At 40.4% G+C, this 13,471-nt stretch overlaps 1 protein-coding gene across 2 annotated transcripts in view; it reads left to right on the top strand.

Annotated features, from left to right (window-relative positions):
* Positions 1-13,471, top strand: part of LOC140315983 (raftlin) — a 120,078-nt gene that overhangs the window by 58,028 nt on the left and 48,579 nt on the right. For both annotated transcript variants that reach the window (XM_072393621.1, XM_072393620.1), the window contains exon 4: positions 7,725-7,833. In XM_072393621.1, the coding sequence (XP_072249722.1) occupies positions 7,725-7,833 (109 nt within the window). The remainder of the gene's footprint in view (positions 1-7,724; positions 7,834-13,471) is intronic.

Raw genomic sequence — 13,471 nt, 5'->3', positions numbered from 1 at the left:
TGCCACAGGAGGTCACGCACAGTAGGTTCTGTAAATACAGCGTACCAGTGTCACCTGCAACTGTCGCCACAAGGATATGTCTGGTTAAGCAGTTCATAACTTCAGAAACCTTTGATGCTAATCCATGGCCTGCCAGGGTTCCAGCCTGCTGTGGAGAAGAAGAAGAGAGAAATAAACCAACCCCGCAATGTAGATAGAATGGATTGGACTGCATGAAAATTTAAAATGTCAACTGTCAAATTTCCTAGAGTTCAATTTGGCTGCGATGGAATGGGGTTACAGTTCAGCAGGCAATGTCTGATGGGATATATTCATCATTATTGGGTAATTGCAAGGAGCTCCTGTGTGCTCGGCTAGAGAGAAAGTGATGAAGAAGATAGATGGGTTTGGGGGAGATGGAAGACGAGGAAAATAAAAAACTACAACCTAAAAACCATTAGAGTGGATTCGCTTGGTTGAAATTATTCTCGAAAGTGTGAAAATGTGGCATTCGAATAGGTGTTCTGTATTATTAAAGTGCCACAATGGCAGGGTGCTAAATGTGAGTTCAGATGCTCCCTGACTGTGTCGTCATAGCAATAGATGAACGGCGGGTGAGGGAGCTGACATGATTTTTGTTTCTGACGCAAAAGGCCAGGAGAAAATTCACATTTTGATTAATTCACCGTGCAGAAAGGTTTTATACAGCCTTGATTTTCTTTCTGCAGCATGGCAGAAAAGCTTTTGTTGTATACAAAAAGTGCAATTAAACTCTACTCAAGCAATTTCCTGAGACAGGTAACATTAAGGTAATGGTCTGAAGCATTTTACTGAATGTCTCCTCTGGAAATGACTGCTTCATACAATAAAAAAAACTAGAAATGAATTACATTTTAGAGAGGAGATAGATGAGATGTGTTCCATAAGATTCAAAAACTGATATGTTGTTTCCAAGGTGATGCACCCCCGTACATCCCTCTTCTTCTCTACCTTTTACCATATAGACGATTAATCTTATTTTGTGATATTTACTGTGGTTGTGGGGCTATTTGCATTTGCTTTTCTCACTTTATTTGGACTGTCTGTGTTTGGGAGTCTTTGCATTTTGCTTTTGAACGTAGTGTATATAAAGTCGACCAGGTTTGTGTGTCCTCTGTTGTTTTATCTAGTCTCTTAGCTTTTGTCAAATCAAGTGGCGGCTGTGTTGTTCCCAGCTTATATTGAAATGTTCTAAATTCACGTGGGATAAGTACAAAAACAGTTATTGTGTCCACAATGAATTCAGTTGTCCCACTTCTGTCTAAGACAGAACTTCAGTTACACTCTTACCTTTCGAAAACATTGAGGAGCTTATAAGAGACTATAAGCACGTTTGCATGTGGATCAAAAGCATCTTATCAGACGCCTCAGAAACCGTGAATGAAACCTGTCTTCTGTAGTCTATGACCTTTGCTTTGGTTCTGGTTCTGGTTCGGTGTTCCTTTTAGTTTCCAGTCTCTTTTATGATTTGCCTTTCTTTCTGTTCTTGCTTTTGCTTGATATTTATCTGTGGTCTTAATTTGGTCTTGACTCATTTCTTTTGGCCCTGATCTCGGTTCAGTTTGCTGTTTATTCTGTCTTAGTTCACCACACTCAGCAGCAGTTGTCCTCAGTCCCCCCTGTTTGGTTTCCTCAGCTCTTATAGTTAATTGGTCTCAGCTGCTGTCCCTTCAGCACATTATCTCCATGGTTTTTCCCAGGCTTTGTCCTGTGGTTAGTTTGGTTACTTTTTGGCTGTCCAGCCTGGTTTAATAAACCTTCAGGTACGTTTCCATCTGCCTCCGATCTGCTGTTCTCCCCCATGAACTCCACAACCCACCAAACTTTGACAGTCGCAGCACTGAACACACTTCACTCAACAACATGGCTCTTCTTCTGTAAACTGCATTTAAACCGTTACAACAGTGGAGGTCCAGTTGTAACCATGTGATAAATCTCAAACAGACAATGGTTACTGTTTGCAGTGTTTCGACAGCCTCTTTGAGCCCGAAAGACTTCAAAACCTCCTCACCATTTAGGAAAATAGTTGTAGGGACATGAGCATATAAATCTTATGGACCATGAAACCCATTGACTTGTCATTGCTGCCATATCAGCTTTATTTTGAAGGGATCACGTTAAACGTTAGAGGTAAAAACCTGCTGGTTTTCTATCTATCTAGCAGACTAACAACCCCCCCGCCCTTCCATGATTGTAAGATTGTGTTTCTTTTGTGAATTGATTTTAAAAACACACAAAAACCTAAGCTTGACGCTATATGACAGATTAATCTATAATTGTGTGAAATGCTGACTGGTTTCAGAGCCGTATTAATCATTTGAATCACTAATAATGGATGGCAGGTGGTCTGCCATCGAACCGCAGACAACTAATGGATGAAGTGCTTTAAGAATGACTTCAGTTATTCAAAGTTCCCCAGCAGTTGTTTCACATCCAAATTTCAAGTCATTTCTTTGGAAAATCAAGCTGAAATCAAAGAAGATTTGAAGTTTTTGGTGTCCAAACGGTGATATATCAGCAGAATCCCTATTTATACTAGAGCAAGGACAGTGTAACCAAAGATTTACTAATGATGTTGCCACCTAACTGCTGAAACAAATCCCACAGCAGGCCATTAACAGGCAATACCCAATTAGCTTCCATGTGAGTGTTCAGCTCCTGCGTGAGCGATTAGTCCAACGCAAGGTGCTGGACAGCGAAACAAAGCACGCGACCAGTCTGTGGCAGGAGAAAGAGGGTAAGAGCAGGTGTACTCACCCAGGAGGGAGCTCCAGGTAGGTGGGCAGGCAGGCAGGCATTTGACACCCGTCTAACCACACGAGGCCTCGGAGGCTGACAGCTGGTGCTGCAGGCTGCATGAAAAGTCATCGTTTCACACCGAGAAGATGGACTGCAGGTGATGCAGCTGCTATTTTTAACCCGAGGCCTCCCCGCAGGACCGACTGCTCCGTTTGAATTGTTTTTCTCTCCCACCTCCTTCCTGTTTCCCTCTCTGATGTTCGGCCTGCCGGCGCTCTCCTTCCATTCAGAGATTTAGTCAACGATCAGTTTTCACTTTTTCAAAAAGCAAAATAACGTTTGGAATAAAAAGAAATCGAATGATAGTGATTAAGTTTCAAAGAGAGACTGTTCGTTTTTCCTTTATTGTTAGAGAATGATAGATAGATAGATAGATAGATAGATAGATAGATAGATAGATAGATAGATAGATAGATAGATAGATAGATAGATAGATAGATAGATAGATAGATAGATAGATAGATAGATAGATAGATAGATAGATAGATAGATAGATAGATAGATAGATAGATAGATAGATAGATAGATAGATAGATAGATAGATAGATAGATAGATAGATAGCACAGAAAAGTGCACCAGCCACAACAGACTTCCAGTCCAGTCTGTTGTTGATGGCGACTCCTGTGTTTTTACAGTCCTACACCAGCTCCACTTCCTCTCCCAGAATGCACAACGGTTAGGAAGCCGTCCTCATCTTCCGGAAGTCGATCACAATCTCTCTGGTCTTATTGATGCTCGGGTGCAGATGACAGAAATCTGTCCACCAGTGCGCTGTTCTCCTCCTCCTGTCCCTCACTTATACACCCGACGACAGCTGAGTCATCGGAAAGTGTCTGAAGGTGGCATGACCCAGCTGTCATGTATAAGGTCAACAAGAAAGGAGACAGCGCAGTCCCCTGTGGTGCTCCTGAACCACATCAGACAGAACACTGCCCAGATGGGCAAACTGTGGCCTGCCTGTCCGGCAGTAAGCCATCCAGGAGACGATGGAGGTGTCGACACCCCTCATCCGCGGCTTCTTAATCAGCGGCATTGGCTGAATGGTGTTAAAAGCACTCGAGAAATTAAAGAATGTGATTCTCACAGTGAGCTCCCTGCAGCAGGTAGATGACAGCATCATCAACTCCCAAATGGGGCAGATAGGCAAACTGTAGAGGGTCCAATAGTGCTTTCATCGCAGCCTTAGACCAGCCTTTCCAGCACCTTCATCTCCTGAGATAAAGTCCATTGTTTTTCATTTTTTTCTGGAAGAAACAAACTATCCCTTCCGCACAACCTCGGCAGGTGGTTGTGATTTATCTCGTGACCAACGGGGGATAACAGAGCCATCGGGCTTCTTGTGGTGTTTGTTTGAATGTTACAACACTGCAAAAAAAAAGGGTCATAATAAATGTGACAACAAGGCAGTGAGTTTTTAGCTCCATTTTCTTAAAGGATGGAGTGATAAGAGTCAGGTCCATCACTTCAGGTGTTGTGAGGTTTAAGATTAAAAAAATCAAGGCTTTGACAGTTGGTATGGTCTCTCTATCCAATACCCAAGAGACCAAAAATGCCTTTAGATGCTGCTGTATGCAACTAATCAGAGGAACACATGTGCTGAATGATGGGTAAAAATCCTCTGAAAGCATGTAAAAGGTTTGTCATTGAATGGTTAGAAATGATGAGATGGGAACATATCCACAGTAGAAAGAACCTTTAGTGTTAGTTTAACACTAACTGCATTTATCCTCTAACCCTAACCAGAGACTGTGAGCAAAGTGGAAACATTATGTCGGATGGCTCTTTAACTGGGCTCTCCAGCATGGCCGATATCATCCCCACACCTCTGATCACCCACCCAGCAGATAATCGACTGTGTCAAACGTGTGCATTATTATAACTATATAATAACTAAATAAATAAATAATTATTATAACGGGACAGACAGCGAAGATGTAAGCTGCAAAACTCTAGAAAAACGAGTTAAGGAAGCACGGGGAACGTATAATCTGTGCTTCAGATGAAATGTGCCTATAGTTGGTCGAGTAAAACAGAAAAGTCTCAGATAAATCTGGTTGGCTCCTGATACAGCAACGATTTTTTTTTTTGCACAATAGTGTTTTTACTCTGGAGAATAAAATCAGAGAGTAGAATTACACGCAGGTGTAACGTTTGTCTTTTTAAAAGGAGGAGGCAGAGGCTCATCAAGTGAACATTTGAAAAGAGACTGAAAGAGGGAAAAATGGAAGAAAAATAAGGTCGTTGTGCTCTCCAGCTTCCTTTGAATAGAAAAGTGCCTTTTGTGCCTGAAAACTCCAGCACTTTGGACTTGAAAGGGCAATTTACCTGTAAGAAGCTGAAAAAGCAGTGAAGGAAAAGATGAACAACTTACCAAAAGTTTATATTATATTCCTGCTTCTGCTGCCCATGTCTCTGATTATCACCAGAACTTTTATATTTCACGTGAAGATTAAAGAAAATGTGGATTAAATGCAATGACTTCAAAGGAATATTTGGCTATTTTAGGCAATAAAGTTCTTTTCGTATGTTTATTTACATTCATTATGGAAAAATGTGCTTTTAATGACTACTTTGAACCATTTTTGTGTGGCAGAACGGTTATTCAACCCGTCTTAAACGTAAAAAACAATCATTGTGGGGTTTTTTTTTAAATCAGCACAGAGTCAGGATTATCTGTGCAGAATAAAAACATTAAGTCACACAACTGATGTTGTGTTGAATGTCCCTTACTGAGTTGCATCTGCAATTCAACAAGCCTCTGGCACAAGTCCAGCTGAATATTTGACCACAAAATTCAATGTGTTACTTTCCTGGCATCTACCTGACTTTTCTTTTCGTTTCTTTTAAACATTTTTCCATATAAAGTTCACAGCATCAATAACAGCATTAGAACTTCAAATTCTACCCCGACCCACCCCCCTCGCGAGCCACACCCCATAGGCCAACTCTTGCCTACATCCCAAAAGAAAATAGATGAATAATAATAAAAAAATGAAGAAAAAAATGATAATAAATAGATAAAAAGCAATAGCAACAATAATAATCAATTAAATCATAAATAAATACATTAGTGAAATGATTATTAAAGAAAATACATCATAAAAAGATAAAGAAAATACAAATCACAGCAGATTACATCCAGCACAGGTCATGACATTGGCTATGGAGCAGCACAGCTATTCCCAGGTGTGCCACAGCATTGATGTACCTGACTTTTAAGCACATTTCTCTCGTTTTTAGATCCAGCTGAAGCAAAGACTTGGATAGCATGCATCATCCAGCTGATGAGACTATGCAGAACTCTGCTGACAGAGAACAAATCCCTGAAAATGATGCTTCCACCACCCTTTTTCCATCACAGTTCGGTGTTTATAGGGTCGAATGCTTCACTATTTCTCATCGTGGCTCAGTTCTCAGCTCCATCTTTGCCAAAGTGGACCGAAAACCTTTCCTCCAGAAAACTGTCTGGCTTCAAAACATAACCCGGATTTCTTATTATCTATCAATCTTTTCTCTCAGCGCTGGACTTTGTTGGAATTTCCTTATTGTTTGTTTGGCTGTAGACTGATTTAAAAAAAGCCATTTTTATGTTGGCACAGAGAAACCACCACCTGCAGTCAGTTATGAAAACTAACAGGACATTAACTTTGGACGTTTCAGCACCGATGAAGAGGCCACATTTACATTTAAGCTAATATATATGTTTAATTTAGCTCCTGTGATGATGTCTTTAAACCCACAACTAACCGAACCTGTTGTCTTGACCATTTCTCAAGCTTTTCTATTTAGAAAACATCTATTAAGAGATATGATAAAAAGCCATGACATTGAATTGTACATAAACGTAAACTTCCCATAAACATTAAAGATTAGATTAGTTTAGACTAAACATTGTGAAACGGGCAAAGCGGCTTGCATGGCCTTGCCTTAAATCAAAATAATTATTTTATTATCATAGCTGAATTTTACAGATAAAGACACTCAATATTCTTTATGTAAGCAGTAAAAACGAAGCTATTTAGGTTTTATGGGGAGTTGCTTATGTCCTGAAATATTTCTTGGCTGTGTGAAAGACAGAAATGAAGAATTATGATATATTAAGCTGTGTCAAGTGGGGGTGAGACAGAGAAATTGCTGCGACGAAGCGTTTGAAAAACATACGTGGACACACTCAAAGAGGGATGGACACATTCTCTCAGGGGGGAGTCTTTGCGTGCACTCGGAGGCTTCAAGTGCAACCTTTAACAGTCACAGCAGCTTGCACGCATGCATCTTTTACCCTCCGGCACATCAGGGGTCTGTGTAAAGTCAGAGGTTATGCTGAGCACACACACACTCAGACAACTACTGTGTAAGCACACGGGCTCTGCTGCACACTGAGGAAAAGGGTGTGTGGGGCTTCTTCGCCTTGTCAACAGGATGAGAAGCAGCGAGATAGAAGCTGGGGCATTAGTCTCCTCTGGGCTGGCTTTGGGATTTCCTCCAGAGGACAGAAAAGGAAAATACAGCAATATATAAATAGATTCTCCCCGCTCAAAATACTGATATGGCCTCAGTGGGGGAGGCTGGGGAGGAAGAAGGCAGACTGGATTTGCATTGAATTTCCTGCTTTCTGTGTGTGTTTTCTTTCATCCATGCAGATATTTGTTCACTTAAGGTGGTATTGTATTTCCTTTTTTACCCCCCACAGATCAACGATAACATTAGCAAAGCTTCTCCGTGCGGTGTAATTTGTTACTACGTGTTCTTTGTGTGTTTTATCTGTCAATGGCACCCTGTTATTGCTGCAATTGAATAATTCTAGGCTGGATGTGAATATGTGTTTGTCATAATCATTCGTCCAGCAGCTTGGTTGACTCAGCGGGTGAAACTCACTGTTCTCTCTCCCCTACTGTGGTGCCTGCAGGGTGGAAAGGAGCCAGCCAGTCTGCCCACAGTACAAGCTGCAGCTGGAGGAGTGTCTGTCTGCTGAGCAGGTGCCCACCCCAGAGCTAATCCGGGGCTACGTCAAGAAGGTAGGGCTTCAAATATGCCAGGCTGAAGGTTTTGTCAGTTTGTGCCCACCTTAAAGGAGGGATGCAAGGAGGATGGATACAGAGAAACTGGAAAGGCTGTTAGCTTTTCTCCAAACGTGTCTAAAAGGCAGAGTGTTAAACAATAGTTGCTCAAGGCTAAACTATGCTTTGTTCAGCATGTCAACCTTTCTGAAGAATACAGCATTCGTGTGTTTAAACTGTGTTTCAGTGGCTCAACCAAACTGCAAAGCTGCTGCACTCATGCTGAACCCTCATAACAGCAGCTTGTCAGCAGCTTGGGGTGTAGATGCTAATTAACTACACTGTTTTAGAGGGCTGATGATTAAATTATTATTCTATATAATTGCCACCTTAAAACACAACAAAACACGAGGGTGGTAGCAAAATCTGTGCACTTCAAGATACGTCAGTTATAGATTTATGGTAACCCGAAAGCTTTAATTTAGTTGCCAATCTGCAGCTTCACGTCCACTTGTTAAAAAGTCCACTTGTCAGCTGGGAAAGACAAAGCAAAACATGTAAATCACTGTTTGATTATGCCAGAGATCTTGCATTTGAGTTGCAGATTTGTCAAATTAACCCACAACAGTTTATCAATGATAGCGAAGGAGAATCAGACCTCTTCATGTGTATTCATCAAATGCAAAACAGGGAAACATGCCCAAACCCAATGAACAGGAATGACTATTTGAAAAGAGAGACCCGATCCAAAGATTAACTGAGACATGAGCCAAAGGCACTGATATAAAAGAGCGAGAAGCCACTAAAAATAGCTGCAGCAGCTACCAGTTGTTGGAAAAAAAACAGGTAATTTAATCTGCTCTTCAAAGTTCAGACTCTCCATCAAACGTCTAAAGAACACATTTTTCTTCTGTTAAGATCAAAATGCACCGTGAGCTGGAAGCAGTTCCACTCTGATTCACTTCAGCACATAAAAACGACATGAATCCAGAACCTAGTGACGCGAATGGACTCAGTCTGTGCCTGGATTTTAATTATTTTGGGGGGTTTTTTAGATAAAGAGGACTTTTGGGAACCAATATTCAGATAATTGATAAATATAAGGTGAAAATAGCAACTTAAAACATTCTATGTAGAGTAAATCTGAAAAGGAGAGATACTGGATCTGATTGCTTAGACCACGTTCAGGTGGATCAGGACTGATCCACATGCCTGCCTGCCACACCTCCTCAGAAGAGCCGAGGTGTCTGCTGAGATTTGTTTCCTGTTTTTCCTGTGAACCAGAGTCTGGTCGCATCGAATGTATGAAACACAGAAAACCTTTTGCAACTCATATTTAGTTAATTTCTGCTGCTGTGAGCGCAGGGCCAAAGCTTCACATGAAAGGGGTTCTGTGTTGTTGGGCTTAACAAGGCCCACACAGTCAACTCATTCTCATTCCCAGGGAGCCGTTCTGTCAAAACTTGGCTTCTCTGAGATGCACACAGGGTGTCTTTTTGGCATCAGTGCACTAACAACCTGAACAGTAAACTCAGAAAATGTCATTCTGGAGAGTTTACTTATGAACAGCCAACAGGGTCCTCAGACAGCCGGAGAGGAAAGTAGAGAAAAGTCACAGGATCCACAAACATGACTCAGGTGATGTGCATTTTTAAATTTTAGATGCTTTTTTTATTAGTTGGAACACTTGTATTACTTGCTATTTCGTTAGCTTAAATCATCACAATTACCCTGTTAAGAGGAAAAAAACTAAAAAATCTAATTCCATCAGTCCAGGAGACTGAATATTGGCTTTTTTTATTATGTTTACCCTGTAAGTTATAAAGCTGATGTGTTGTGATTCTGATAAAATGGAGGAACATGGCGCTGTGCACCTGTGAGGATGTATTACAGGCAGTAAAGTTGCTTTTAAATGATGACTTTACATTTCTGCACAGGATCTGGTTCAGAAAACAAGTCATCCAAGCAAAAAAAACACCCAAAAATATGCCCAAAAGTCACATCCTCTACAGTACCGGCCCAACAAGCTACAGGAGAGAAATACAACTTATCCAACGCCTATTTTCAAGTGGGTGTTTTTAACAAGCCACAGAAACCTCATCATAAGGAAGGATGGGGAGTGGATGGCGTGATAACATGCTTTCAAAGTGGGAAGCAAGTTCAACACCCAGATATGACAGCTGTTTTTCACTTCCAGTTAAGTGCAGTCAGTAATATGACAACACGTTCTTCACTTATATGCAATAACATCACCAGGTTGGGGTTAGAAAACAGAACTACTTGGTATTTGGGTTGAATAAAATCATGGCTGAGGCTAAAATGAACACGTTCTGCTGCCATCCCCATTTTTTGGTGTCACTGACACCAATTTGATTATTCACAAGCAGTTGCACTCATGACAACCTGAGGCCGCACATTCTTTGAATGTAATTATAGGTTGCTTTTTTAATGCCAGCATGACCAAAAAAAAACCCACCCATGGGGTCATTTTTGAGAGGAGGACAGTCTCTTTCGGATAAAAACGGCAGAAGATTTAAAAGCCTCAGTGTGTATGTCTTCCATGCTGATTCTGAGCTATGCAATATTACACTTTTACTTCACTGCACCACAGCTGACACTGTGTGACTTATGCTTTTATACATAAGGAGCATAGAAGTGAGGTGCATCACAAGTGGGACTGAAGTGAAAACTCAAGTACTTAGAGCTGTCTTCAAATCACCAAAGATGCATGTTAATAGCAGATATAAATGGGCTCTGTGGCTGTGAAGCAGCTTTATTGTTGTTAACTAAACTTTGAGATACCTCATATTGTTCAGCTGCAGTGCTTTCAATTAATCTGAATACATTAAAAGCTGCTTTTGATCCCATTATACTAAATAGGATGATATATCTGTATTTTCCGTACTGTAGATGGAATGAAAACAGGAAACACCAGTCTGAGATATGAAATGATATCCACTGATTTAATAATGATTCAGCGCCGTGGAGTTGCCTTTATGAACACATTTCAGAAAGCTTGTTTGAAGTGGAACTCCAGATGATATATATATGTATATATATACATATAAATAAATAAAACACTCTCTTTTGCAAGCTGGTAATGCTGCATCATCATCATTTAACCCTCCTGCCTGATCTAGATATTACCAACCGTGATGTGGGTCTTTCAGACCTCGCTCCTGAACCTTTCTGCACATTTTGCCCTTCGATTAGTCATGCAACTGCTGTCCTGTAGGACCTCATTACTGTTGGTTATCATTTTAATCTAAGCTGCTGGAGGAACAGGAGGCCATCCTAGAAATCTATTAAAATGGAAGTGGACATGGCTGACTGATCAAAGAAAAAAGTCTGTTTTCCTCACCCATTCACTCTCTTGGATTCAGTTTTTTCCAGCGGTTTTCTTTCTTCCTCTCAATTCTCTTTCCTTTCACCTCCTCATTGTCTCAGTCTCTGTCATTATCCTTTCAGCTTCTCTTTCTGTCATCTCCACGCTCTCTCTACCCGCTCTATCTCTCTCTGGGGTTTTCATCTTGACCTTCAGACGCCTCCTCCTGGTGCCACTTTAATAACTTACAGGAGAAATAGGAAATGCGGTTTCAAGTCAAAATTGAAATGGGTTTTTCACTACTGGCTGTTGACATTCTGGTGGCCACAGAGAGGAAGTTACTCCCAGAATATTTTTCATCAAGTTTGTGCTCGGCATCGTTTCGGTTAATGAAGAGAAATGATGCAATTTTGACCTCGAAACCTCATTTTCATGACCTGAGGGTGGTTCCTTTTGAGCCAGAGCACTGTGTCTGTTCATTTATACTCTGAGGTTTAAAGAAATGTTAATTTAAAATTTTGTCCTTCACTCTTTTTTCCCCAGGAGGATACACTCTATATAGGACATGACTCTAGAACGAGCTGATTTTTAGCAAACCTCATAATGCCCAGTTCATCCCTTTTACCTCTCTTTTAATGTGGTTATTAATGTCCATACTGTCCATAGAAAACATGGTACACAAATACACCCTCATGAGGTTATCAACTGCAGTTCTTCCAGTAGTCTTGGGTTAGGGTGCTTGCTTGCTTCTTTTCCTTTACTTTGCTCTTCAGCTTGTCCCAAACCATTTCACCTGGGTTTGCACATATAAATAAGAGCTCCAAACATTAGCTTCTAAAACCCAGAGGAGAAGTACCAACAGGGTTCAACAGGGGACACGGAAGTAACAACGTGATCTTGACTCAGCTTAAATCCCTTAAGCTTTCCTATCTGTGGTGAATCCAACCAGAGAAGAAGCCCTTAAAGGTATGCTTTCCTTCTGTTCTTAGGCCTGTAGCGTTACAACTGCAGCGTGATTGACTTCCATTTCTTTAATACACACTGGGAGTTCCCTTTATCTAGTGTTAGGGTGTTTTTGCTTTAATATAGATCATTTCAGTAGTTTACTCTTGGCTATTTGCTGCCTTCCAACATTACGTTAACAGAATAGAACTGATGGACAAAGATACATTGAGAAGACAAGAAAATCCACCTTTTAACCGTAAACTAGCCTCATAAAGTGACTGAAAATCATCCCAGGTGGTGACTTCACTGCACTAATTATCACAGTCTAAAAAACTGTTATCAAGGAAACTTTGATGAGTCGTTCTTGGCTTCTTTCTGTCTTTTTTGGCTTAAATGTTACCTCGTCTGTAACCATAGAAATCCATCCACAAGTAGCAAAGCAATACAGCAGAAAGCAACACACCAAAAAACGCAGGTCACAAAAAGAGGAATACTTTTGGAAACACCAGACAGGTGTTTACAGGTTAGTCTCACCAGAAAACATGTAAACCAAGAGCTTCACAGTCCATGGTTGTAAATTGGGAGAAGTCTCTGGAAGTTGTTCATGTGATATGACAGGAACTGCGATGCATAAATATGAGTGTAAACTGTAACCGTGTACATTATAAATATGAAATTTATAATGTCATCTATAATATGAACCATCAACTATCAACCATCCTCCTCCTTCCTTCTTATGTGGACTTTGTGGCTTCTTAAAAGAAAGACTTGAAAATGATTTTTGCTCTAATGAGGAAGCTCATTTGAGTCGGAGGTACTTTCTGACAGTTGTGGGGGTGGTACTTCACAAGATGCCATTATGAGCCATTTTCAAGGGTATGAACAAACTATCTATATGGTCATATCAATTGGAGAACTTTCTGTCACTCTTTTTTGAGTAATCTGTAGCTGGAACAGCAAATCTTTTAGCTTTTTCTGTGTTTAGCTGCTGGATTGACAACCCCATTATTCATCTCTTATGTCCAGCCACTTAATAATGTTAGTTTCCTTTGAAAGACACACACTATTCACTGTTTAAACAGAGGGCTGATCCTAATTTACAATGACGCCGGGTATATAAATCACAACACCAATGTGATAAAGGCAACATTCAGTAATAGCTTAAAAAAAAAAAATAGATGTTAAAATAATAAAAACTGCTGAAATATCTGAGAACAAGGAGCTTTTGGTCTATTGTTAAACATTTACTCATTTTGAGCGTCATTTTTTAGGTAATCTGCCATCTTGACAGCATCCGCTGCTTGCTTTTGTTGCAAATATGAAAAATAAATCTATTCAGAATGGTGTTGGATTTAATGAAATGGTGATGGCAATAACAATAATGAC

This window comes from Leuresthes tenuis, unplaced genomic scaffold, assembly GCF_036924035.1.
Source record: "Leuresthes tenuis unplaced genomic scaffold, fLeuTen1.0.hap1 SCAF_10, whole genome shotgun sequence".
Taxonomy (NCBI): domain Eukaryota; kingdom Metazoa; phylum Chordata; class Actinopteri; order Atheriniformes; family Atherinopsidae; genus Leuresthes; species Leuresthes tenuis.
The sequence above is the reverse complement of the archived record's forward strand: the minus strand, read 5'-3'. Positions and strand labels throughout refer to the sequence as shown.